The 26,255-nt window shown below is 43.5% G+C and overlaps 1 protein-coding gene across 8 annotated transcripts in view; it reads left to right on the top strand.

Annotated features, from left to right (window-relative positions):
* Positions 1-18,308, top strand: part of LOC110525138 (protein RUFY3) — a 96,976-nt gene extending 78,668 nt beyond the window's left edge. For 4 of the 8 annotated variants that reach the window (XM_090236828.1, XM_090236835.1, XM_090236829.1 and 1 more), the window contains exons 11-15: positions 15,535-15,654; positions 16,489-16,612; positions 16,735-16,811; positions 17,049-17,076; positions 17,361-18,308. In XM_090236828.1, the coding sequence (XP_090092954.1) occupies positions 15,535-15,654; positions 16,489-16,612; positions 16,735-16,811; positions 17,049-17,076; positions 17,361-17,393 (382 nt within the window). In that variant the 3' untranslated portion in view covers positions 17,394-18,308. Of the gene's footprint in view, positions 1-10,830; positions 14,008-15,534; positions 15,655-16,488; positions 16,613-16,734; positions 16,812-17,048; positions 17,077-17,360 lie in introns of those variants that run through there. The other 4 variants (XM_090236830.1, XM_090236831.1, XM_090236832.1 and 1 more) reach the window with 2 other exon arrangements.
* The last annotated feature ends 7,947 nt before the right edge of the window (positions 18,309-26,255 follow it).

Below are 26,255 nucleotides of genomic sequence, written 5' to 3'. Positions count from 1 at the left end.
AGGTCTAGTCTGTCTAATTAACCTCAGTCCAGTGTGTTTATCAGGTCTAGTCTGTCTAATAAACCTCACTAATGTGTTTATCAGGTCTAGTCTGTCTAATTAACCTCAGTCCAGTGTGTTTATCAGGTCTAGTCTGTCTAATTAACCTCAGTCCAGTGTGTTTATCAGGTCTAGTCTGTCTAATAAACCTCAGTCCAGTGTGTTTATCAGGTCTAGTCTGTCTAATAAACCTCACTAATGTGTTTATCAGGTCTAGTCTGTCTAATAAACCTCAGTCCAGTGTGTTTATCAGGTCTAGTCTGTCTAATAAACCTCAGTCCAGTGTGTTTATCAGGTCTAGTCTGTCTAATAAACCTCACTAATGTGTTTATTAGGTCTAGTCTGTCTAATTAACCTCAGTCCAGTGTGTTTATCAGGTCTAGTCTGTCTAATTAACCTCAGTCCAGTGTGTTTATCAGGTCTAGTCTGTCTAATAAACCTCAGTCCAGTGTGTTTATCAGGTCTAGTCTGTCTAATAAACCTCACTAATGTGTTTATTAGGTCTAGTCTGTCTAATTAACCTCAGTCCAGTGTGTTTATCAGGTCTAGTCTGTCTAATTAACCTCAGTCCAGTGTGTTTATCAGGTCTAGTCTGTCTAATAAACCTCAGTCCAGTGTGTTTATCAGGTCTAGTCTGTCTAATAAACCTCACTAATGTGTTTATCAGGTCTAGTCTGTCTAATTAACCTCAGTCCAGTGTGTTTATCAGGTCTAGTCTGTCTAATAAACCTCAGTCCAGTGTGTTTATCAGGTCTAGTCTGTCTAATTAACCTCAGTCCAGTGTGTTTATCAGGTCTAGTCTGTCTAATAAACCTCACTAATGTGTTTATTAGGTCAAGTCTGTCTAATTAACCTTTCTGATCTCCCCATCCCGGATCCGGGTTCGTGAATACAGACTCAAGCTCATTACCATAACGCAACGTTAACTATTCATGAAAATCGCAAATCAAATGAAATAAATATGCTAGCTCTCAAGCTTAGCCTTTTGTTAACAACACTGTCATCTCAGATTTTCAAAATATGCTTCTCAACCATTGCAAAACAATCATTTGTGTAACAGTATTGATGGCTAACGTAGCATTTAGCATTAGCATTCAGCTGGCAACATTTACACAAAAAAACAGAAAAGCATTCAAAAAAATCATTTACCTTTGAAGAACTTCAGATGTTTTCATTGAGGAGACTCTCAGATAGCAAATGTTCAGTTTTTCCTGAAAGATTATTTGTTTAGGACAAATCGCTCCGTTTTCTGCGTCACGTTTAGCTATGAAAAAACCCCTGTATCCAGGATTGTGTAAATCTATCAGCAAGCTCATTAGCATAACACAACGTTAACTATTTATGAAAATCGCAAATGAAATGAAATAAATATGCCATCTCTCAAGCTTAGCCTTTTGTAAACAACACTGTCATCTCAGATTTTCAAAATATGCTTCTCAACCATAGGAAAACAATCATTTGTGTAAAAGTAGCTAGCTAGAGTTAGCATTTCGCGTTAGCATTTAGCGTTAGCATTAGCGTTAGCATCCAGCACGCAACATTAACAAAAACATAAAAGCCTTCAAATAAAATCATTTACCTTTGAAGAACTTCTGATGTTTTCAATGAGGATACTCTCAGTTAGATAGCAGATGCTCAGTTTTTCCAAAAAGATTCCTTGTGTATTAGAAATAGCTCCGTTTTATACATCACATTTGGCTACCAAAAAAAATCCATAAATTCAGTCCTCAAAACGCAAACTTTTTTCCAAATTAACTCCATAATATCGACTGAAAACATGGCAGACGTTGTTTAGAATCAATCCTCAAGGTGTTTTTCACATATCTCTTCATTGATACATCGTTCTTGGAAACATGGTTTCTCTCCTGAATCCCAGGAGAAAATGCCTGCACCTGAAGATTACGCACAAATTTAGACAAAGGACACCGGGCGGACCTCTGGAAAATGTAGTCTCTTATGGCCAATCTTCCAATGATATGCCTACAAATACGTCACAATGCTGCTAAGACCTTGGGCGAACGACAGAAAGTGTAGGCTCATTCGTTGCGCAATCACAGCCATATAAGGAGAGAATGGAAAACAGAGCTTCAGAAATTCTGCTAATTCCTGGGTGATGCATCATCTTGGTTTCGCCTGTAGAATGAGTTCTGGGGCACTTACAGACAAAATCTTTGCAGATTCTGAAACTTCAGAGTGTTTTCTTTCCAAAACTGTCAAGAATATGCATAGTCGAGCATCTTTTCGTGACAAAATATCGCGCTTAAAACGGGAACGTTTTTTATCCAAAAATGAAATAGCGCCCCTAGAGCTCTAACTGGTTAACCTCAGTCCAGTGTGTTTATCAGGTCTAGTCTGTCTAATTAACCTCAGTCCAGTGTGTTTATCAGGTCTAGTCTGTCTAATAAACCTCAGTCCAGTGTGTTTATCAGGTCTAGTCTGTCTAATAAACCTCACTAATGTGTTTATCAGGTCTAGTCTGTCTAATTAACCTCAGTCCAGTGTGTTTATCAGGTCTAGTCTGTCTAATAAACCTCACTAATGTGTTTATTAGGTCTAGTCTGTCTAATTAACCTCAGTCCAGTGTGTTTATCTGGTCTAGTCTGTCTAATAAACCTCAGTCCAGTGTGTTTATCAGGTCTAGTCTGTCTAATAAACCTCACCAATGTGTTTATCTGGTCTAGTCTGTCTAATAAACCTCACTAATGTGTTTATTAGGTCTAGTCTGTCTAATTAACCTCAGTCCAGTGTGTTTATTAGGTCTAGTCTGTCTAATTAACCTCAGTCCAGTGTGTGTATCAGGTCTAGTCTGTCTAATAAACCTCACTAATGTGTTTATCAGGTCTAGTCTGTCTAATTAACCTCAGTCCAGTGTGTTTATCAGGTCTAGTCTGTCTAATTAACCTCACTAATGTGTTTATCAGGTCTAGTCTGTCTAATTAACCTCAGTCCAGTGTGTTTATCAGGTCTAGTCTGTCTAATAAACCTCAGTCCAGTGTGTTTATCTGGTCTAGTCTGTCTAATAAACCTCACTAATGTGTTTATCAGGTCTAGTCTGTCTAATTAACCTCAGTCCAGTGTGTTTATCAGGTCTAGTCTGTCTAATAAACCTCAGACCAGTGTGTTTATCAGGTCTAGTCTGTCTAATAAACCTCACTAATGTGTTTATCAGGTCTAGTCTGTCTAATAAACCTCACTAATGTGTTTATCAGGTCTAGTCTGTCTAATAAACCTCAGTCCAGTGTGTTTATCAGGTCTAGTCTGTCTAATTAACCTCAGTCCAGTGTGTTTATCAGGTCTAGTCTGTCTAATTAACCTCACTAATGTGTTTATCAGGTCTAGTCTGTCTAATTAACCTCAGTCCAGTGTGTTTATTAGGTCTAGTCTGTCTAATTAACCTCAGTCCAGTGTGTTTATCAGGTCTAGTCTGTCTAATAAACCTCAGTCCAGTGTGTTTATCAGGTCTAGTCTGTCTAATTAACCTCACTAATGTGTTTATCAGGTCTAGTCTGTCTAATAAACCTCAGTCCAGTTTGTTTATCAGGTCTAGTCTGTCTAATAAACCTCACTAATGTGTTTATCAGGTCTAGTCTGTCTAATAAACCTCAGTCCAGTGTGTTTATCAGGTCTAGTCTGTCTAATTAACCTCAGTCCAGTGTGTTTATCAGGTCTAGTCTGTCTAATTAACCTCAGTCCAGTGTGTTTATTAGGTCTAGTATGTCTAATTAACCTCACTAATGTGTTTATCAGGTCTAGTCTGTCTAATAAACCTCAGTCCAGTGTGTTTATCAGGTCTAGTATGTCTAATTAACCTCACTAATGTGTTTATCAGGTCTAGTCTGTCTAATTAACCTCAGTCCAGTGTGTTTATCAGGTCTAGTCTGTCTAATTAACCTCAGTCCAGTGTGTTTATCAGGTCTAGTCTGTCTAATAAACCTCAGTCCAGTGTGTTTATCAGGTCTAGTCTGTCTAATAAATCTCACTAATGTGTTTATCAGGTCTAGTCTGTCTAATAAACCTCAGTCCAGTGTGTTTATCAGGTCTAGTCTGTCTAATAAACCTCAGTCCAGTGTGTTTATCAGGTCTAGTCTGTCTAATAAATCTCACTAATGTGTTTATCAGGTCTAGTCTGTCTAATTAACCTCAGTCCAGTGTGTTTATCTGGTCTAGTCTGTCTAATAAACCTCAGTCCAGTGTGTTTATCAGGTCTAGTCTGTCTAATTAACCTCACTAATGTGTTTATCAGGTCTAGTCTGTCTAATTAACCTCAGTCCAGTGTGTGTATCAGGTGTAGTCAACCTCAGTCCAGTGTGTTTATCAGGTCTAGTCTGTCTAATAAACCTCACTAATGTGTTTATTAGGTCTAGTCTGTCTAATTAACCTCAGTCCAGTGTGTTTATCAGGTCTAGTCTGTCTAATAAACCTCACTAATGTGTTTATTAGGTCTAGTCTGTCTAATTAACCTCAGTCCAGTGTGTTTATCAGGTCTAGTCTGTCTAATTAACCTCACTAATGTGTTTATCAGGTCTAGTCTGTCTAATTAACCTCAGTCCAGTGTGTGTATCAGGTGTAGTCAACCTCAGTCCAGTGTGTTTATCAGGTCTAGTCTGTCTAATAAACCTCACTAATGTGTTTATTAGGTCTAGTCTGTCTAATTAACCTCAGTCCAGTGTGTTTATCAGGTCTAGTCTGTCTAATAAACCTCACTAATGTGTTTATTAGGTCTAGTCTGTCTAATTAACCTCAGTCCAGTGTGTTTATCAGGTCTAGTCTGTCTAATTAACCTCAGTCCAGTGTGTTTATCAGGTCTAGTCTGTCTAATAAACCTCAGTCCAGTGTGTTTATCAGGTCTAGTCTGTCTAATAAACCTCACTAATGTGTTTATTAGGTCTAGTCTGTCTAATTAACCTCAGTCCAGTGTGTTTATCAGGTCTAGTCTGTTTAATAAACCTCAGTCCAGTGTGTTTATCAGGTCTAGTCTCTCTAATAAACCTCACTAATGTGTTTATCAGGTCTAGTCTGTCTAATAAACCTCAGTCCAGTGTGTTTATCAGGTCTAGTCTGTCTAATTAACCTCAGTCCAGTGTGTTTATCAGGTCTAGTCTGTCTAATAAACCTCACAAATGTGTTTATTATGTCTAGTCTGTCTAATTAACCTCAGTCCGGTGTGTTTATCTGGTCTAGTCTGTCTAATAAACCTCAGTCCAGTGTGTTTATCAGGTCTAGTCTGTCTAATAAACCTCACCAATGTGTTTATCTGGTCTAGTCTGTCTAATAAACCTCACTAATGTGTTTATTAGGTCTAGTCTGTCTAATTAACCTCAGTCCAGTGTGTTTATTAGGTCTAGTCTGTCTAATTAACCTCAGTCCAGTGTGTGTATCAGGTCTAGTCTGTCTAATAAACCTCACTAATGTGTTTATCAGGTCTAGTCTGTCTAATTAACCTCAGTCCAGTGTGTTTATCAGGTCTAGTCTGTCCAATTAACCTCACGAATGTGTTTATCAGGTCTAGTCTGTCTAATTAACCTCAGTCCAGTGTGTTTATCAGGTCTAGTCTGTCTAATAAACCTCACTAATGTGTTTATCAGGTCTAGTCTGTCTAATTAACCTCAGTCCAGTGTGTTTATCAGGTCTAGTCTGTCTAATAAACCTCACTAATGTGTTTATCAGGTCTAGTCTGTCTAATTAACCTCAGTCCAGTGTGTTTATCAGGTCTAGTCTGTCTAATAAACCTCAGTCCAGTGTGTTTATCAGGTCTAGTCTGTCTAATAAACCTCACTAATGTGTTTATTAGGTCTAGTCTGTCTAATTAACCTCAGTCCAGTGTGTGTATCAGGTCTAGTCTGTCTAATAAACCTCACTAATGTGTTTATTAGGTCTAGTCTGTCTAATTAACCCCAGTCCAGTGTGTTTATCAGGTCTAGTCTGTCTAATAAACCTCAGTCCAGTGTGTTTATCAGGTCTAGTCTGTCTAATAAACCTCACTAATGTGTTTATTAGGTCTAGTCTGTCTAATTAACCTCAGTCCAGTGTGTTTATTAGGTCTAGTCTGTCTAATTAACCTCAGTCCAGTGTGTGTATCAGGTCTAGTCTGTCTAATAAACCTCACTAATGTGTTTATCAGGTCTAGTCTGTCTAATTAACCTCAGTCCAGTGTGTTTATCAGGTCTAGTCTGTCTAATTAACCTCACTAATGTGTTTATCAGGTCTAGTCTGTCTAATTAACCTCAGTCCAGTGTGTTTATCAGGTCTAGTCTGTTTAATTAACCTCACTAATGTGTTTATCAGGTCTAGTCTGTCTAATTAACCTCAGTCCAGTGTGTTTATCAGGTCTAGTCTGTCTAATAAACCTCAGTCCAGTGTGTTTATCAGGTCTAGTCTGTCTAATAAACCTCACTAATGTGTTTATTAGGTCTAGTCTGTCTAATTAACCTCAGTCCAGTGTGTGTATCAGGTCTAGTCTGTCTAATAAACCTCACTAATGTGTTTATTAGGTCTAGTCTGTCTAATTAACCTCAGTCCAGTGTGTTTATCAGGTCTAGTCTGTCTAATAAACCTCAGTCCAGTGTGTTTATCAGGTCTAGTCTGTCTAATAAACCTCACTAATGTGTTTATTAGGTCTAGTCTGTCTAATTAACCTCAGTCCAGTGTGTTTATCAGGTCTAGTCTGTCTAATAAACCTCACTAATGTGTTTATTAGGTCTAGTCTGTCTAATTAACCTCAGTCCAGTGTGTTTATCAGGTCTAGTCTGTCTAATTAACCTCAGTCCAGTGTGTTTATCAGGTCTAGTCTGTCTAATAAACCTCAGTCCAGTGTGTTTATCAGGTCTAGTCTGTCTAATAAACCTCACTAATGTGTTTATTAGGTCTAGTCTGTCTAATTAACCTCAGTCCAGTGTGTTTATCAGGTCTAGTCTGTTTAATAAACCTCGGTCCAGTGTGTTTATCAGGTCTAGTCTCTCTAATAAACCTCACTAATGTGTTTATCAGGTCTAGTCTGTCTAATAAACCTCAGTCCAGTGTGTTTATCAGGTCTAGTCTGTCTAATTAACCTCAGTCCAGTGTGTTTATCAGGTCTAGTCTGTCTAATAAACCTCACAAATGTGTTTATTATGTCTAGTCTGTCTAATTAACCTCAGTCCGGTGTGTTTATCTGGTCTAGTCTGTCTAATAAACCTCAGTCCAGTGTGTTTATCAGGTCTAGTCTGTCTAATAAACCTCACCAATGTGTTTATCTGGTCTAGTCTGTCTAATAAACCTCACTAATGTGTTTATTAGGTCTAGTCTGTCTAATTAACCTCAGTCCAGTGTGTGTATCAGGTCTAGTCTGTCTAATAAACCTCACTAATGTGTTTATCAGGTCTAGTCTGTCTAATTAACCTCAGTCCAGTGTGTTTATCAGGTCTAGTCTGTCCAATTAACCTCACTAATGTGTTTATCAGGTCTAGTCTGTCTAATTAACCTCAGTCCAGTGTGTTTATCAGGTCTAGTCTGTTTAATTAACCTCACTAATGTGTTTATCAGGTCTAGTCTGTCTAATAAACCTCAGTCCAGTGTGTTTATCAGGTCTAGTCTGTCTAATAAACCTCACTAATGTGTTTATCAGGTCTAGTCTGTCTAATTAACCTCAGTCCAGTGTGTTTATCAGGTCTAGTCTGTCTAATAAACCTCAGTCCAGTGTGTTTATCAGGTCTAGTCTGTCTAATAAACCTCACTAATGTGTTTATTAGGTCTAGTCTGTCTAATTAACCTCAGTCCAGTGTGTGTATCAGGTCTAGTCTGTCTAATAAACCTCACTAATGTGTTTATTAGGTCTAGTCTGTCTAATTAACCCCAGTCCAGTGTGTTTATCAGGTCTAGTCTGTCTAATAAACCTCAGTCCAGTGTGTTTATCAGGTCTAGTCTGTCTAATAAACCTCACTAATGTGTTTATTAGGTCTAGTCTGTCTAATTAACCTCAGTCCAGTGTGTTTATTAGGTCTAGTCTGTCTAATTAACCTCAGTCCAGTGTGTGTATCAGGTCTAGTCTGTCTAATAAACCTCACTAATGTGTTTATCAGGTCTAGTCTGTCTAATTAACCTCAGTCCAGTGTGTTTATCAGGTCTAGTCTGTCTAATTAACCTCACTAATGTGTTTATCAGGTCTAGTCTGTCTAATTAACCTCAGTCCAGTGTGTTTATCAGGTCTAGTCTGTTTAATTAACCTCACTAATGTGTTTATCAGGTCTAGTCTGTCTAATTAACCTCAGTCCAGTGTGTTTATCAGGTCTAGTCTGTCTAATAAACCTCAGTCCAGTGTGTTTATCAGGTCTAGTCTGTCTAATAAACCTCACTAATGTGTTTATTAGGTCTAGTCTGTCTAATTAACCTCAGTCCAGTGTGTGTATCAGGTCTAGTCTGTCTAATAAACCTCACTAATGTGTTTATTAGGTCTAGTCTGTCTAATTAACCCCAGTCCAGTGTGTTTATCAGGTCTAGTCTGTCTAATAAACCTCAGTCCAGTGTGTTTATCAGGTATAGTCTGTCTAATAAACCTCACTAATGTGTTTATCAGGTCTAGTCTGTCTAATAAACCTCAGTCCAGTGTGTTTATCAGGTCTAGTCTGTCTAATTAACCTCAGTCCAGTGTGTTTATTAGGTCTAGTCTGTCTAATAAACCTCAGTCCAGTGTGTTTATTAGGTCTAGTCTGTCTAATAAACCTCACCAATGTGTTTATCTGGTCTAGTCTGTCTAATTAACCTCAGTCCAGTGTGTTTATCAGGTCTAGTCTGTCTAATAAACCTCACTAATGTGTTTATCAGGTCTAGTCTGTCTAATAAACCTCAGTCCAGTGTGTTTATTAGGTCTAGTCTGTCTAATTAACCTCAGTCCAGTGTGTGTATCAGGTCTAGTCTGTCTAATAAACCTCACTAATGTGTTTATTAGGTCTAGTCTGTCTAATTAACCCCAGTCCAGTGTGTTTATCTGGTCTAGTCTGTCTAATTAACCTCAGTCCAGTGTGTTTATCAGGTCTAGTCTGTCTAATTAACCTCAGTCCAGTGTGTTTATTAGGTCTAGTCTGTCTAATAAACCTCAGTCCAGTGTGTTTATCAGGTCTAGTCTGTCTAATTAACCTCACTAATGTGTTTATCAGGTCTAGTCTGTCTAATTAACCCCAGTCCAGTGTGTTTATCTGGTCTAGTCTGTCTAATTAACCCCAGTCCAGTGTGTTTATCTTGTCTAGTCTGTCTAATTAACCTCAGTCCAGTGTGTTTATCAGGTCTAGTCTGTCTAATAAACCTCAGTCCAGTGTGTTTATCAGGTCTAGTCTGTCTAATTAACCTCAGTCCAGTGTGTTTATCAGGTCTAGTCTGTCTAATTAACCTCACTAATGTGTTTATCAGGTCTAGTCTGTCTAATAAACCTCAGTCCAGTGTGTTTATCAGGTCTAGTCTGTCTAATAAACCTCAGTCCAGTGTGTTTATCAGGTCTAGTCTGTCTAATAAACCTCAGTCCAGTGTGTTTATCAGGTCTAGTCTGTCTAATAAACCTCAGTAATGTGTTTATTAGGTCTAGTCTGTCTAATTAACCTCAGTCCAGTGTGTTTATCAGGTCTAGTCTGTCTAATTAACCTCAGTCCAGTGTGTTTATCAGGTCTAGTCTGTCTAATAAACCTCAGTCCAGTGTGTTTATCAGGTCTAGTCTGTCTAATAAACCTCAGTAATGTGTTTATTAGGTCTAGTCTGTCTAATTAACCTCAGTCCAGTGTGTTTATCAGGTCTAGTCTGTCTAATAAACCTCAGTAATGTGTTTATTAGGTCTAGTCTGTCTAATTAACCTCAGTCCAGTGTGTTTATCTGGTCTAGTCTGTCTAATAAACCTCACTAATGTGTTTATCAGGTCTAGTCTGTCTAATAAACCTCACTAATGTGTTTATCAGGTCTAGTCTGTCTAATAAACCTCAGTCCAGTGTGTTTATCAGGTCGTCTGTCTAATAAACCTCACTAATGTGTTTATTAGGTCTAGTCTGTCTAATTAACCTCAGTCCAGTGTGTTTATCAGGTCTAGTCTGTCTAATTAACCTCAGTCCAGTGTGTGTATCAGGTCGTCTGTCTAATAAACCTCACTAATGTGTTTATTAGGTCTAGTCTGTCTAATTAACCTCAGTCCAGTGTGTTTATCTGGTCTAGTCTGTCTAATTAACCTCAGTCCAGTGTGTGTATCAGGTCGTCTGTCTAATAAACCTCACTAATGTGTTTATTAGGTCTAGTCTGTCTAATTAACCTCAGTCCAGTGTGTTTATCAGGTCTAGTCTGTCTAATTAACCTCAGTCCAGTGTGTTTATCAGGTCTAGTCTGTCTAATAAACCTCACTAATGTGTTTATCAGGTCTAGTCTGTCTAATTAACCTCAGTCCAGTGTGTTTATCAGGTCTAGTCTGTCTAATTAACCTCAGTCCAGTGTGTTTATCAGGTCTAGTCTGTCTAATAAACCTCACTAATGTGTTTATCAGGTCTAGTCTGTCTAATAAACCTCACTAATGTGTTTATCAGGTCTAGTCTGTCTAATTAACCTCAGTCCAGTGTGTTTATCAGGTCTAGTCTGTCTAATAAACCTCAGTCCAGTGTGTTTATCAGGTCTAGTCTGTCTAATAAACCTCACCAATGTGTTTCATTGTCTAATCAGGTTCTCTTCACAGGGAGTTACAGCCAGATACTTTCCCTGTAATAACCACTGTCTTCCTCTTCTTCTTTCTGTCCTTTTGTCTCCTTTTATCTCTCCATTTCTTTCATTTATTGGTTCTCTTCTTCTCAGTGAGAAAGACTGTGTGAAGCAGGCCAGAAGCTTGAGTTCCAATGCAGAGAAACTGCTTCAGAAGCAACTATAGGACTCTCCTCTCTTCCCTTTCGCTCCCCACAATGACACCCACATCATCGTTTCAGAAATCTGATTCCCAATCGAAACATAAAACCAACCTTTGCATAGTATAGAAATGACTAAGCTAGGGTATTTATTTTGATATGATATCTGTTGCGGTTAAACCTTTTAATTTCTAACTGTTAAACAATCTTATGTTTCCTAAAACTAAACTCTCCTTAAACAGTTTTCATGACAGCATTACTTTGATTAGCAGCATGGACTGGAGACAGGCTAGAGGGCACCAGAGAGAGGCTATCTTTCTGTTATACTGAGACAGGCTAGAGGGCGCCAGAGAGAGGCTATCTTTCTGTTATACTGAGACAGGCTAGAGGGCACCAGAGAGAGGCTATCTTTCTGTTATACTGAGACAGCCTAGAGGGCACCAGAGAGGGGCTATCTTTCTGTTATACTGAGACAGGCTAGAGGGCGCCAGAGAGAGGCTATCTTTCTGTTATACTGAGACAGCCTAGAGGGCACCAGAGACTATCTTTCTGTTGTACTGAGACAGGCTAGAGGGCGCCAGAGAGAGGCTATCTTTCTGTTATACTGAGACAGGCTAGAGGGCGCCAGAGAGAGGCTATCTTTCTGTTATACTGAGACAGGCTAGAGGGCACCAGAGAGAGGCTATCTTTCTGTTATACTGAGACAGGCTAGAGGGCACCAGAGAGAGGCTATCTTTCTGTTGTACTGAGACAGGCTAGAGGGCACCAGAGACTATCTTTCTGTTGTACTGAGAGCCTAGAGGGCACCAGAGAGAGGCTATCTTTCTGTTGTACTGAGACAGGCTAGAGGGCACCAGAGAGAGGCTATCTTTCTGTTGTACTGAGACAGGCTAGAGGGCACCAGAGAGAGGCTATCTTTCTGTTGTACTGAGACAGGCTAGAGGGCACCAGAGACTATCTTTCTGTTGTACTGAGACAGCCTAGAGGGCACCAGAGAGAGGCTATCTTTCTGTTGTACTGAGACAGGCTAGAGGGCGCCAGAGAGAGGCTATCTTTCTGTTGTACTGAGACAGGCTAGAGGGCACCAGAGACCATCTTTCTGTCGGACTAGCAGTGCAGGGTGACTCCACTCACAGTACTACATCTTTCTGTGCTAATAAAGATATCAGACCCACAGCTGTAATGAATGTTCCCTGATAAGAGGTTTGGGATGTCTGCCATTTTAGTAAGAGAGATGTTACTGTTCTGAAAACTCTAAATATTTGCTATTTCTTGAACATCAACACACCCAGACGCCCCCTACAGTGGCATACCGTAGGTCCTTAGACCAGCCCAATGCTACTTACAGCTTGTCCTTAGACCATACAGACATGCGTGCTTAACCAGCCACTGAGTAGCCCTCTTTCTCACCCCATGATTAATAAAGGGCTGGCCTCCTGCACCGTTAAGTGATAATGCCTGAGAAGGCCGTGTTTGGAGGACATATTGGCACGGGTGTTGTTAGGCCCGAGACGAAGTTGAGGCAAACCGTGCCAATATGTCCTCTAAACACGGGCTTCTCAGGCATTATCACTTTTATACAGCAGGTTACCAACCTATTCAAATAATGATTGACATTTTCATTAGCTTTATTTTTAATAAATGTATTCATACCATTTCATCTTTACACAAATCTAGGGTTGCTATCCAAGCTGGCTGGTCGTTCGTTCTATCAGTTCGGTTACCAGAGACGCGACCCAGTCGTTCTGTATCTATGGATGCAACACAGTCGTTCGTTCTCAATGTTCTATTGCCATACTGGCTGGCAACGTTCTTGTCCTTTGCTTGCTAGCTAGCCAACTACGGCTAACTTAGTCACATCAAAAAGTGCAGCCAGATAACAGCAAAGTAGCTGTATTTGCATGCTTGTTTAAGTAGTTTTCTAGTGATACGTTCATAAGAATTAGCAAAAGAAATGTGCTCACTCACCAGGACACTGTTGTTCAAAGGAGCTAGCCAAAAAACACAGCGAACATCATCACTTCAAACTGAAGCTGGAAAGACTGACGAACTAGCTGCACTTCGTTTGACCCTTTTTTATATTAACATTTGTTTGTATATATCCATAAGAATTATGCGGATTCATGACTTGGACTGGCTGAGTCCCGACCCCTACACTTTCATTACGATGGGTCAGCTGGAGATGGAATTTCAATATTGAAACTGACATTGCAAATGTCAGAGAGATAGACCGCAAGTTTTATTAAATCTCCGCTGTTGAAAACCAATTGCTAGTTTAAAAGAAGTGGGAGATAATGTCTTGATGCTTTTTACAGTGGAGATCGGGTTTATAAATTGCCTGGCTGGGCTGATGAGACAGTGGATTGGTGCAGTCAGATGGAACAGAGTAAATAAGCATTTTAACGTCATAGATTTAACCGGTGGTAACTTGTGGAATAGACACCGCCTGGAATGCGGTTTTAACCAATCAGCATTAGGCCCAACCCTAATGTCATGGTATAAACTACCGTACCATGACATCTAGACCATACAGCACACACAGTTTGTAGCTGTGCTTCCTTCGCTAGTCTGACTCCATACAGCTTTCTGTGGAACCATGCTGTTGGCCACTCACTGCTGTATGGAGCAGTGGCCTGGTCTCAGATCAGTCTGTGCTGTATGGAGCAGTGGCCTGGTCTCAGATCAGTCTGTGCTGTATGGAGCAGTGGCCTGGTCTCAGATCAGTCTGTGCTGTATGGAGCAGTAGCCTGGTCTCAGATCAGTCTGTGCTGTATGGAGCAGTAGCCTGGTTTCAGATCAGTCTGTGCTGTATGGAGCAGTGGCCAGGTCCCAGATCAGTCTGTGCTGTATGGAGCAGTAGCCTGGTCTCAGATCAGTTTGTGCTGAATGGAGCAGTGGCCTGGTCTCAGATCAGTCTGTGGCTAAAATAACAAGTCGGAGCGCGGAGCACACTTAAACGCATCTATCATGTCAGGGTCTATAATATGTCCTGGATCAACCATAACCTTGACTGAAAATGTGAAGGGTCAGTCCAGGATAGCATGACGATAAAGCAATCCCAGAGCACAGCAAGGCTAAATGATGTGTCTGTGGACGTCAATACTAGCATAATAAAAACGATCCAATCAAACTTCTCCTACTGGTCTGCTTCTCCTGGATGATTGGAGGGGAGCGCCTGCCGTTCTCCCGGGTGATTGGAGGGGAGCGCCTGTCGTTCTCCCGGGTGATTGGAGGGGAGCGCCTGTCGTTCTCCCGGGTGATTGGAGGGGAGCGCCTGTCGTTCTCCTGGATGATTGGAAGGGAAGCGCCTGTCGTTCTCCCGGGTGATTGGAGGGGAGCGCCTGTCGTTCTCCCGGGTGATTGGAGGGGAGCGCCTGTCGTTCTCCCGGGTGATTGGAGGGGAGCGCCTGTCGTTCTCCCGGGTGATTGGAGGAGGAGCGTCTGTCGTTCTCCCGGGTGATTGAAGGGGGAGCGTCTGTCGTTCTCCCGGATGATTGGAGGGGGAGCGTCTGTCGTTCTCCCGGGTGATTGGAGGGGGAGCGTCTGTCGTTCTCCCTGGTGATTGGAGGGGGAGCGTCTGTCGTTCTCCCGGGTGATTGGAGGGGGAGCGTCTGTCGTTCTCCCGGATGATTGGAGGGGAGCGCCTGTCGTTCTCCCGGGAGATTGGAGGGGAGCGCCTGTCGTTCTCCCGGGAGATTGGAGGGGAGCGCCTGTCGTTCTCCCGGGAGATTGGAGGGGAGCGCCTGTCGTTCTCCCGGGTGATTGGAGGGGAGCGCCTGTCGTTCTCCCAAGTGATTGGAGGGGAGCGCCTGTCGTTCTCCCGGATGATTGGAGGGGAGCGTCTGTCATTCTCCCGGATGATTGGAGGGGGAGCGTCTGTCGTTCTCCCGGGTGATTGGAGGGGAGCCCCTGTCTCTCTCCCGGATGATTGGAGGGGAGCCCCTGTCGTTCTCCCGGATGATTGGAGGGGAGCGTCTGTCGTTCTCCCGGGTGATTGGAGGGGGAGCGTCTGTCGTTCTCCCGGGTGATTGGAGGGGGAGCGTCTGTCGTTCTCCCGGATGATTGGAGGGGGAGCGTCTGTCGTTCTCCCGGGTGATTGGAGGGGAGCGCCTGTTGTTCTCCCGGGTGATTGGAGGGGAGCGCCTGTCGTTCTCCCGGGTGATTGGAGGGGAGCGCCTGTCGTTCTCCCGGGTGATTGGAGGGGGAGCGTCTGTCGTTCTCCCGGGTGATTGGAGGGGAGCGCCTGTCGTTCTCCCGGGTGATTGGAGGGGAGCGCCTGTCGTTCTCCCGGGTGATTGGAGGGGAGCGCCTGTCGTTCTCCCGGGTGATTGGAGGGGAGCGCCTGTCGTTCTCCCGGGTGATTGGAGGGGAGCCCCTGTCGTACTCCCGGGTGATTGGAGGGGGAGCGTCTGTCGTTCTCCCGGGTGATTGGAGGGGGAGCCCCTGTCGTTCTCCCGGGTGATTGGAGGGGGAGCGTCTGTCGTTCTCCCGGGTGATTGGAGGGGAGCGTCTGTTGTTCTCTTTATGTTCATCCTAGCTTTGTTTTCCCTGTTTATCTTCTTTTGAAAAAAAGGTTTCTCCCTGTCCTTTACTTTTCATTTTATCTTAAGTTCATGAAGTCTTCTGTAGTTTTCATCCCCTCCCACCCCTGGTTCAGATCCCGTCAGGCGGAGACAGAGAGGGACCAGGCAGGGGAGGATAATAGAATGTTCAAACAGGAGTTTGGAGAGAAGATAGACGCTCTACAGCTGGAGGTGGAACATCTCAGGAAACACAGGTAACTAGGGGGGGTGACACAAGACTGGCCCACTCTGCTGTTCTGTATCCTCCAGGCTGTCGCTATAGCAACTCTTATTGTGTGCGGTGTTCTGTATCCTCCAGGCTATCGCTATAGCAACTCTTATTGTGTCTGCTGGTCTGTATCCTCCAGGCTGTCGCTATAGCAACTCTTATTGTGTGTGGTGTTCTGTATCCTCCAGGCTGTCGCTATAGCAACTCTTATTGTGTCTGCTGTTCTGTATCCTCCAGGCTATCGCCATAGCAACTCTTATTGTGTCTGCTGTTCTGTATCCTCCAGGCTATCGCTATAGCAACTCTCATTGTGTCTGCTGGTCTGTATCCTCCAGACTATCGCTATAGCAACTCTTATTGTGTCTGCTGGTCTGTATCCTCCAGGCTGTCGCTATAGCAACTCTCATTGTGTCTGCTGGTCTGTATCCTCCAGACTATCGCTATAGCAACTCTTATTGTGTCTGCTGGTCTGTATCCTCCAGGCTGTCGCTATAGCAACTCTTATTGTGTGTGGTGTTCTGTATCTGCCAGGCTATCGCTATAGCAACTCTTATTGTGTGTGTAGTGTTCTGTATCCTCCAGGCTATCGCTATAGCAACTCTTATTGTGTCTGCTGTTCTGTATCCTCCAGGCTATCGCCATAGCAACTCGTATTGTGTGTGTGGTGTTCTGTATCCTCCAGGCTATTGCTATAGCAACTCTTATTGTGTGTGTGGTGTTCTGTATCCTCCAGGCTATCGCTATAGCAACTCTTATTGTGTCTGCTGGTCTGTATCCTCCAGGCTATCGCTATAGCAACTCTTATTGTGTGTGGTGTCAGGTCATGTTTGGAGCTGGAGCTGAGGAGAGGGAGGGGTAGTGGTGGAGGTAGCCAGTATATAGAGCCTGTGTCTGGGGAGAAGTTGACCTCGGCCCCCCAGAGAGACCTGGAAGACATCCGGAAGGTACAGCACCGTGCTCCTAGCTCCTTCACAGGGAATTTAAAAAAACATCTTCAACAATCATATTTTCAAGCTCATCTGAACATGTTCAAAGTACCCCCCACTAATAATGATGTTTGTTATAGGAACTGGAGGCAGTGAAGAAGGAGAATCATCAACTATGTGCTGTGGTAGATGACACGAGCGGTCCAGGGTCCAACATGTAAGTAATGGTTTAGTTAGGTTTAACTTGTGCAGGGTTGAGTAAAGTTTAGTCCTTTTAATCAGTGTAAAAGTCTCATTGCCTTGCTAAATTAAAGTTTAATCAGTGTAGTCTCATTGCCTTGCTAAATTAAAGTTTAATCAGTGTATTCTCATTGCCTTGCTAAATTAAAGTTGAATCAGTGTATTCTCATTGCCTTGCTAAATTAAAGTTTAACATCTCTCTCTCGTCTTGAAGGTCAATGTCACAAAATGAGGATGAGCAGGTAAGTTAAAACTATTTTAAACTGATTCATACTTTGGTTCTAGTCTATACTCAGATGAATACATCTACATAGGATCTATACATCTACATAGGCTCTATACATCTATACTCAGATTAATACATCTACATAGGATCTATACTCAGATTAATACATCTACATAGGATCTATACATCTACATAGGATCTATACATCTACATAGGATCTATACTCAGATTAATACATCTACATAGGATCTGCCATTATTGCTGTTTACGAACTATCAGATGTTGCCTTCTCTTTTCCAGGAGGAGTCTTGTCTTGATCAGCCCTCAAACTGAAGGGTTTCACTGACCATGATGTCTGACATAATGACTTCCTCAAACTGAAGGGTTTCACTGACCATGATGTCTGACATAATGACTTCCTCAAACTGAAGGGTTTCACTGACCATGATGTCTGACATAATGACTTCCTCAAACTGAAGGGTTTCACTGACCATGATGTCTGACATAATGACTTCCTCAAACTGAAGGGTTTCACTGACCATGATGTCTGTCTTCCTCTGACATAATGACTTCCTCAAACTGAAGGGTTTCACTGACCATGATGTCTGACATAATGACTTCCTCAAACTGAAGGGTTTCACTGACCATGATGTCTGTCTTCCTCTGACATAATGACTTCCTCAAACTGAAGGGTTTCACTGACCATGTCTCAATCTAGTTGACATGATCCTCCCCCTGAGCTCCTCTAATGTCTCAACTGGTTACTGAAAATAAGCTCTGCCTTAAAACAGAAGGATTTAACTCCTTCTATAGAGCCAGGGTGTTCTATGACAGCTGTCTGGCCAATGGGCTGCCCCTCCCCTCCGTCAACATATATGTGACTCCTGCCAACGTAGCAGTACACACCCAGCCCTGCCTGACAGAGACACCAAACGTTCAAAGCCTGGTCCCAGATCTGTGCGGGGGGGGGTGGTAGAAAGGTAAACGTTCACAGCCTGGTCACCGATCTGTATGGGGGGAGGGGGAGGGGGGTTGGTAGAAAGGTAAACGGGGTTGGTAGAAAGGTAAACGTCCACAGCCTGGTCCCAGATCTGTGCGGGGGGGGGGGGGGGGGGGTTGGAGGAGGGGGGGGGGGGGTTGGTAGAAAGGTAAACGTTCACAGCCTGATCCCAGATCTGTACGGGGGGTTGGAGGAGGGGGGGGGGGGGTTGGTAGAAAGGTAAACGTTCACAGCCTGATCCCAGATCTGTAAGGGGGGTTAGAGGAGGGGGCATTGGTAGAAAGGTAAACGTTCACAGCCTGGTCCCAGATCTGTGCGGGGGGGTTGGAGGGGGGGTTGGTAGAAAGGTAAACGTTCACAGACTGATCCCAGATCTGTAAGGGGGGTTAGAGGAGGGGGCATTGGTAGAAAGGTAAACGTTCACAGCCTGGTCCCAGATCTGTGCGGGGGAGTTGGAGGGGGGGGGGGGGGTTGGTAGAAAGGTAAACGTTTCACAGCCTGATCCCAGATCTGTACGGGGGGTTGGAGGAGGGGGGGGGGTTGGTAGAAAGGTAAACGTTCACAGCCTGATCCCAGATCTGTACGGGGGGTTGGAGGAGGGGGGGGGGGGGGGTTGGTAGAAAGGTAAACGTTCACAGCCTGATCCCAGATCTGTAAGGGGGGTTAGAGGAGGGGGCATTGGTAGAAAGGTAAACGTTCACAGCCTGGTCCCAGATCTGTGCGGGGGGGTTGGAGGGGGGGTTGGTAGAAAGGTAAACGTTCACAGACTGATCCCAGATCTGTACGAGGAGGGGGGGGGGGGGGTTGGTAGAAAGGTAAACGTTCACAGCCTGTACACCGATCTGTATGGGGGGGTTGGAGGGGGGGGGGGGGGTGGTAGAGAGGGTATATTTTTATACGGCGTCCCGGCAAAAGAAATACCAGTAATCCATCAATCATTTTTTTTTTATAATTAAAAAACGTTGGCTATAACAGCATTATTTCTCATTACCACATCAGAGGAGAAGAAATGGCTTTGGAAACAGGTGATTTAGTCTACTTGGAAATGGGTGATATAGCCTACTTGGAAATGGGTGATATAGTCTACTTGGAAATGGGTGATATAGCCTACTTGGAAACGGGTGATATAGTCTACTTGGAAATGGGTGATATAGTCTACTTGGAAATGGGTGATATAGTCTACTTGGAAGCATGTGATGCATGTGAGCCTACATGGAAATGGGTGATATAGTCTACTTGAAAGCATGTGATATAGCCTACTTGGAAACGGGTGATAAAGTCTACTTGAAAGCATGTGATATAGCCTACTTGGAAACGGGTGATAAAGTCTACTTGAAAGCATGTGATATAGCCTACATTCCAAAATGCGTTGTGTTTCCAATGGAGAAAACAGGCATTTTGCCACGGCAGAGATGAGTGACCGAGACGCACGCGGACAGCAGCGGACGAGGACATTCTGGCCCAATGACAAATGTCATTACACTTTGGGGTGTTTTGGGTTACATATTTCTTTCCATTCACTCCTGTTCGGATGCTGGAAATATGTCTCAAGTGGATGAACGTGTGAGGGTCGCCTCGTAAAGGGTCCTTTTGAAGTAGTTATTTGACAATTGGGTGAAAACATCATGACTGGTTATGTTTATGCCACAATAAAAGTTAAATGACAAATCTTTACACCGAGCGACCGTGCTTCTACACCTGCATTGCTTGCTGTTTGGGGTTTTAGGCTGGGTTTCTGTACAGCACTTTGAGATATCAGCTGAAGGGCTATATAAATACATTTGATTTGATTTGACCTAGGCCCACAGAGATTCTATGAGCACCACATTATGAGACATAAAACCTAGCGGTCAAACAAAAAGCAACATTGAATATACTGTGAGCGGACCAAGTAATTGGGCGTCACTCTAAAGCGGGAAGGTGGAATAAACGAGTCAGGAGTAAGTTTTCTTGATTGAACACAGTTCTCTATTGAGGGCATTTGGTCAACACAAACACTGCAACATAATCAATGAAAATATTCCAAGGAAAAACATACATCTTCTTCTCCAGATGAAACAGGAACACAATAGGATTATCTTTAAACTACAACAAAAAGTCATGGGACTGTCACCGTCTTAGTGGTTCTTCCTGGATAGCTCCTCTCTCTCGGTGGCCATCTTCCAGAGATAGTTTTCCCCCCCTCTCTGCTGGTTCCATTCTCTCTCTTATAGGGGAAGGAGAATATGTCATTCGTACCGTCAGCTGTGCTTAATTGCCTCTGGTTACCTTGTCTCCCATGCCTTGTTGGGCTACTATCCGTGAGCCCAGCCTGCCCTCTGGTTACCTTGTCTCCCATGCCTTGTTGGGCTACTATCCGTGAGCCCAGCCTGCCCTCTGGTTACCTTGTCTCCCATGCCTTGTTGGGCTACTATCCGTGAGCCCAGCCTGCCCTCCGGTGGTCCTTCCACAATACATTTTTACTATTGATCTGGCAGCTCAGAGATCAAGGCCAGACAGGTTGGGTTCTACGTCGTTGTGTTCTACGTCCTCATGTGTTGGGTTCCTACGTCGTTGTGTTGGGTTCCTACGTCCTCGTGTTGGGTTCTACGTCGTTGTGTTCTACGTCCTCGTGTGCTGGGTTCTACGTTCTCATGTGTTCTACGTCCTCATGTGTTGTGTTCTACGTCATTGTGTTCTACATCATGTTTTGGGTTCTACGTCGTTGGTTTCTACGTCCTCATGTGTTGGGTTCCTACGTCGTTGTGTTGGGTTCTACGTCGTTGGTTTCTACGTCCTCATGTGTTGGGTTCTACGTCATAATTATCTTCATGAAAAATACTAATTATTATTTTTGTTGATACTTTAAAGAAACACTGGACCAGACGCTCAACAATAAACTTTGATCAAGTTTACTAAATGTGTCCTGGTTCTATTTATGGTGGAAGTTCCTGTTCTGTACCCGCTACACCTTGCTGTTCCTGTTCTGTACCCGCTACACCTTGCTGTTCCTGTTCTGTACCCGCTACACCTTGCTGTTCCTGTTCTGTACCCGCTACACCTTGCTGTTCCTGTTCTGTACCCGCTACACCTTGCTGTTCCTGTTCTGTACCCGCTACACCTTGCTGTTCCTGTTCTGTACCCGCTACACCTTGCTGTTCCTGTTCTGTACCCGCTACACCTTGCTGTTCCTGTTCTGTACCCGCTACACCTTGCTGTTCCTGTTCTGTACCCGCTACACCTTGCTTCTTCATCCCACTATTGGGATCCTTTTTCAACTCGGTGACACAATTACAACATTTCACTACCTGCTCCAAAGTGACATAGCCCCACTCCTTATTATAAACCTGTTCCAAAGTGACATAGCCCCACTCTTTATTATAAACCTGTTCCATAGTGACATAGCCCCACTCCTTATTATAAACCTGTTCCATAGTGACATAGCCCCACTCTTTATTATAAACCTGTTCCATAGTGACATAGCCCCACTCCTTATTATAAACCTGTTCCATAGTGACATAGCCCCACTCTTTATTATAAACCTGTTCCATAGTGACATAGCCCCACTCCTTATTATAAACCTGCTCCATAGTGACATAGCCCCACTCCTTATTATAAACCTGTTCCATAGTGACATAGCTCCACTCCTTATTATAAACCTGTTCCATAGTGACATAGCCCCACTCCTTATTATAAACCTGCTCCATAGTGACATAGCCCCACTCCTTATTATAAACCTGTTCCATAGTGACATAGCTCCACTCCTTATTATAAACCTGTTCCATAGTGACATAGCCACACTCTTTATTATAAACCTGTTCCATAGTGACATAGCCCCACTCCTTATTATAAACCTGTTCCATAGTGACATAGCCCCACTCTTTATTATAAACCTGTTCCATAGTGACATAGCCCCACTCCTTATTATAAACCTGTTCCATAGTGACATAGCTCCACTCCTTATTATAAACCTGTTCCATAGTGACATAGCCACACTCTTTATTATAAACCTGTTCCATAGTGACATAGCCCCACTCCTTATTATAAACGTGTTCCATAGTGACATAGCCCCACTCTTTATTATAAACCTGTTCCATAGTGACATAGCTCCACTCCTTATTATAAACCTGTTCCATAGTGACATAGCCCCACTCTTTATTATAAACCTGTTCCATAGTGACATAGCCCCACTCCTTATTATAAACCTGTTCCATAGTGACATAGCCCCACTCTTTATTATAAACCTGTTCCATAGTGACATAGCCCCACTCCTTATTATAAACCTGTTCCATAGTGATATGGCACATGGCTTGCTGTTGGACAGTAGTCCCTGCCCATCTTCCACCAGAGTATGAAAACATCAGACACCACCTGCACAAGAGCCTGAGTCTCCACTAAAATGTCAATGTAATGTAGATTGAAAACGGCTACCAACAATGGCTTCAGCAGGAAGGTATTGATGGTGTTGGGACCACGCCATCCACAGAACAACAGAGCACTAATACAGAGAGCAGAACTCCAGTCCTATTCATTCTGATACCGATCGTCCAGCCTTAGAGGGGACAGCCCTCCTAGTCATTCTGATACCGATCGTTCAGCCTTGGAGAGGACAGCCCTCCTAGTCATTCTGATACCGATCGTTCAGCCTTGACGAGGACAGCCCTCCTAGTCATTCTGATACCGATCGTTCAGCCTTGGAGAGGACAGCCCTCCTAGTCATTCTGATACCGATCGTTCAGCCTTGGAGAGGACAGCCCTCCTAGTCATTCTGATACCGATCGTTCAGCCTTGACGACGACAGCCCTAGTCATTCTGATACCGATCGTTCAGCCTTGGAGAGGACAGCCCTCCTAGTCATTCTGATACCGATCGTTCAGCCTTGACGAGGACAGCCCTCCTAGTCATTCTGATACCGATCGTTCAGCCTTGGAGAGGACAGCCCTCCAGGTGGAATCACCTGCAGACACAAACATAACCAAATACATTTCTGATCCTAAATCATTTAGCCAATATTCCCCAGTTCAGTTTCATATTACAATATTTCATTTTTAATCTTATAATCTAACCTAGAACTTTAAATTCAGACCAACCTTACAAACTTCATTTCCCCTCATCTGTTGATGCTAAATTCAGGAACAGCTCAATGCATCTCTCTTCTGCACAGAAAACAAAAACGGGTTTAGGGTGACATTCTGCTTCTAGGAGTAAACAGGAATATATAGAGTATAGAGAATGAGTCATATAAACTCAGCAAAAAAAGAAACATCCCTTTTCAGGACACTGTCTTTCCAAGATAATTCGTAAAAATCCAAATAACTTCACAGATCTTCATTCTAAAGGGTTTAAACACTGTTTCCCATGCTTGTTCAATGAACATAAACAATTAATAAACATGCACCTGTGGAACGGTTGTTAAGATGCTGACAGCTTACAGACGGTAGGCAATTAAGGTCACAGTTATGAAAACTTAGGACACTAAAGAGGCATTTCTACTGACTGAAAAACACCAAAAGAAAGATGTCCAGGGTCCCTGCTCATCTGCGTGAACGTGTCTTAGGCATGCTGCAAGGAGGCATGAGGACTGCAGATGTGGCCAGGGCAATAAATTGCAATGTTCGTACTCCGCAACAACTGCCCGAGTTACACCAGGAACGCACAATCCCTCCATCAGTGCTCAGACTGTCCTCAATAGGCTGAGAGAGGCTTGACTGAGGGCTAGGCCTGTTGTAAAGGCAGGTCCTCACCAGACATCACCGGCAACAACGTCGCTGGACAAGACAGGACTGGCAGAAAGTGCTCTTCACTCACGAGTCACGTTTTTTTCTCACCAGGGGTAATGGTCGGATTCGCGTTTATCGTCGACGGAATGAGCGTTACACTGAGGCCTGTACTCTGGAGCAGGATTGATTTGGAGGAGGTGGAGGTGGAGGGTCCGTCATGGTCTGGGGCGCTATGTCACAGCATCATCGGACTGAGCTTGTTGTCATTGCAGGCAATCTCAACACTGTGCGTTACAGGGAAGACATCCTCCTCCCTCATGTGGTACCCTTCCTGCAGGCCCCCCCCTTTGTTCAGGGACACATTATTCCATTTCTGTTAGTCACATGTCTGTGGAACTTGTTCAGTTTATGTCTCAGTTGTTGAATCTCTTATGTTCATACAAATATTTACACGTTAAATTTGCTGAAAATAAATGCAATTGACAGTGAGAGGACGTTTCTTTTCTTGCTGAGTTGATATGGACAGACATGTATGCCTTGTCCCGGATTATGGCTGAGACAGCGTCTTGGTGTGATGTGAAGAAAACATCAGCCTCTCCGCTGGCCCTCCAGTCTGGCCTGAACTCTACCAGAATCCTCGACAGCCCTAGAGGAAAGAAGAAGTGACAGAACACTGAATCCTAGACAGCCCTAGAGGACAGAAGAAGTGACAGAACACTATGAATCCTAGACAGCCCTAGAGGACAGAAGAAGTGACAGAACACTGAATCCTAGACAGCCCTAGAGGACAGAAGAAGTGACAGAACACTATGAATCCTAGACAGCCCTAGAGGACAGAAGAAGTGACAGAAGGCTATGAATCCTAGACAGCGCTAGAGGACAGAAGAAGTGACAGAAGGCTCTCAAAGTTCTGAATCTTTTTCTTTTTTTACATTTAATTATATATATTTAACTACTCAAGTCAGTTAAGAACAAATTCTTATTTACAATGACAGCCAAAGCCGGACGACGCTGGGCCAATTGTGCGCGGCCCTATGGGACTCCCAATCACAGCCGGTTGTGATACAGCCTGGATCTTGAGTGTGGATGTTACAGAAAGTCATCATTTGTTCAAAGTTCTCTGACGCTAGTTGCACGGTCTCGCTCTGAGACAGCACGGTGGTGGAAACCATGATAATAGTACCTGAATGATGTCTCCTGTGGCTTGGAAGGGCAGTGTCACGCTCTGACCTGAGATATCTCTGTTTTCTTTATATTTTGGTTAGGTCAGGCTGTGACTAGGGTGGGTACGCTAGTTTTTGTATTGTCTAGGGTTTTTGTATGTCTAGGGTTGTTGTAGGTCTAGGGGGTTATGTATATCTATGTTGGCCTGATATGGTTCCCAATCAGAGACAGCTGTTTATCGTTGTCTCTGATTGGGGATCATATTTAAGTAGCCATTTCCCTTTGGTGTTTGTGGGATCTTGTCTATGTGTAGTTGCCTGTCAGCACTCGTTTGTATAGCTTCACGGTTCGTTTTGTTAGTTTGTTCAGTGTTCATTCTTTAATAAATAAGAATGTACGCATACCACGCTGTGCCTTGGTCCGATCCTTATAACGAACGTGACAGAAGATCCCACCACGAAAGGACTAAGTAGCATGTTCAAGAGGAGCGGACATCCTGGGCTCGGGAGAAAGAGGAGTGGAGGACATCCTGGTGGTGGAGGTAATGGCAGGGGACTAGACCCTGCCATGGAAGCAGGTGGAGATAGCGCAAGAGGAATGGCGACGATACGAGGGGACACGGTGTTGTACCTTTACTATCATTCAATTGAAGACTTAGTTTTATCAAAGATTCTCTGTACTTAGTATAATGCGATTAAACTGATCAATCATGTAACTGTAATTAACTAGGAAGTCGGGGCACTAAGGAAAATATTCAGATTGCAAAGTTATAATTCCCCCCCCCCCCGCAAACCTGAACCTATAGGGGAGGGTCTGGGTGGGCATCTATCCGGTTCTGGACGCAGCCCCCCCTCTTTACGCTGATCCCTCTGCCTTTGTAGAAGCAGACCGGAGACCGTCGCTGGAGGCTTCGGACCGGGGACGGACCGGGGACTGTCGCCGGAGAACGTTCCCCGGGACGATATATTATCTCCAATATAAGACATGTACTGGAAACAATAGAATACTATGAAATATCTGGGATAAAATAATATGGGACGAAACACACATCACAACGAGAGACAACACAACACTACATAAAGAGAGACCTAAGACAACAACATAGCACGGCAGCAACACATAACAACACAGCATGGCAGCAACACATGGTAGCGGCACACAACAGGGTACACACATTATTGGGCACAGACAACAGCACAAAGGGCAAGAAGGTAGAGAAATCACACAAAGCAGCCACAACTGTCAGTAAGATTGTCCATGATTGAGGCTTTGAATGAGGAGATTGAGATAAAACTGTCCAGTTTGAGTGTTTGTTGCAGCTCGTTCTAGTCG

The sequence above is a fragment of the Oncorhynchus mykiss genome, chromosome 6 (genome assembly GCF_057628025.1).
Source record: "Oncorhynchus mykiss isolate SJ-2025 chromosome 6, ASM5762802v1, whole genome shotgun sequence".
Taxonomy (NCBI): domain Eukaryota; kingdom Metazoa; phylum Chordata; class Actinopteri; order Salmoniformes; family Salmonidae; genus Oncorhynchus; species Oncorhynchus mykiss.
Note: the sequence above shows the minus strand (reverse complement) of the source record. Positions and strands in the feature narration are given on the sequence as shown.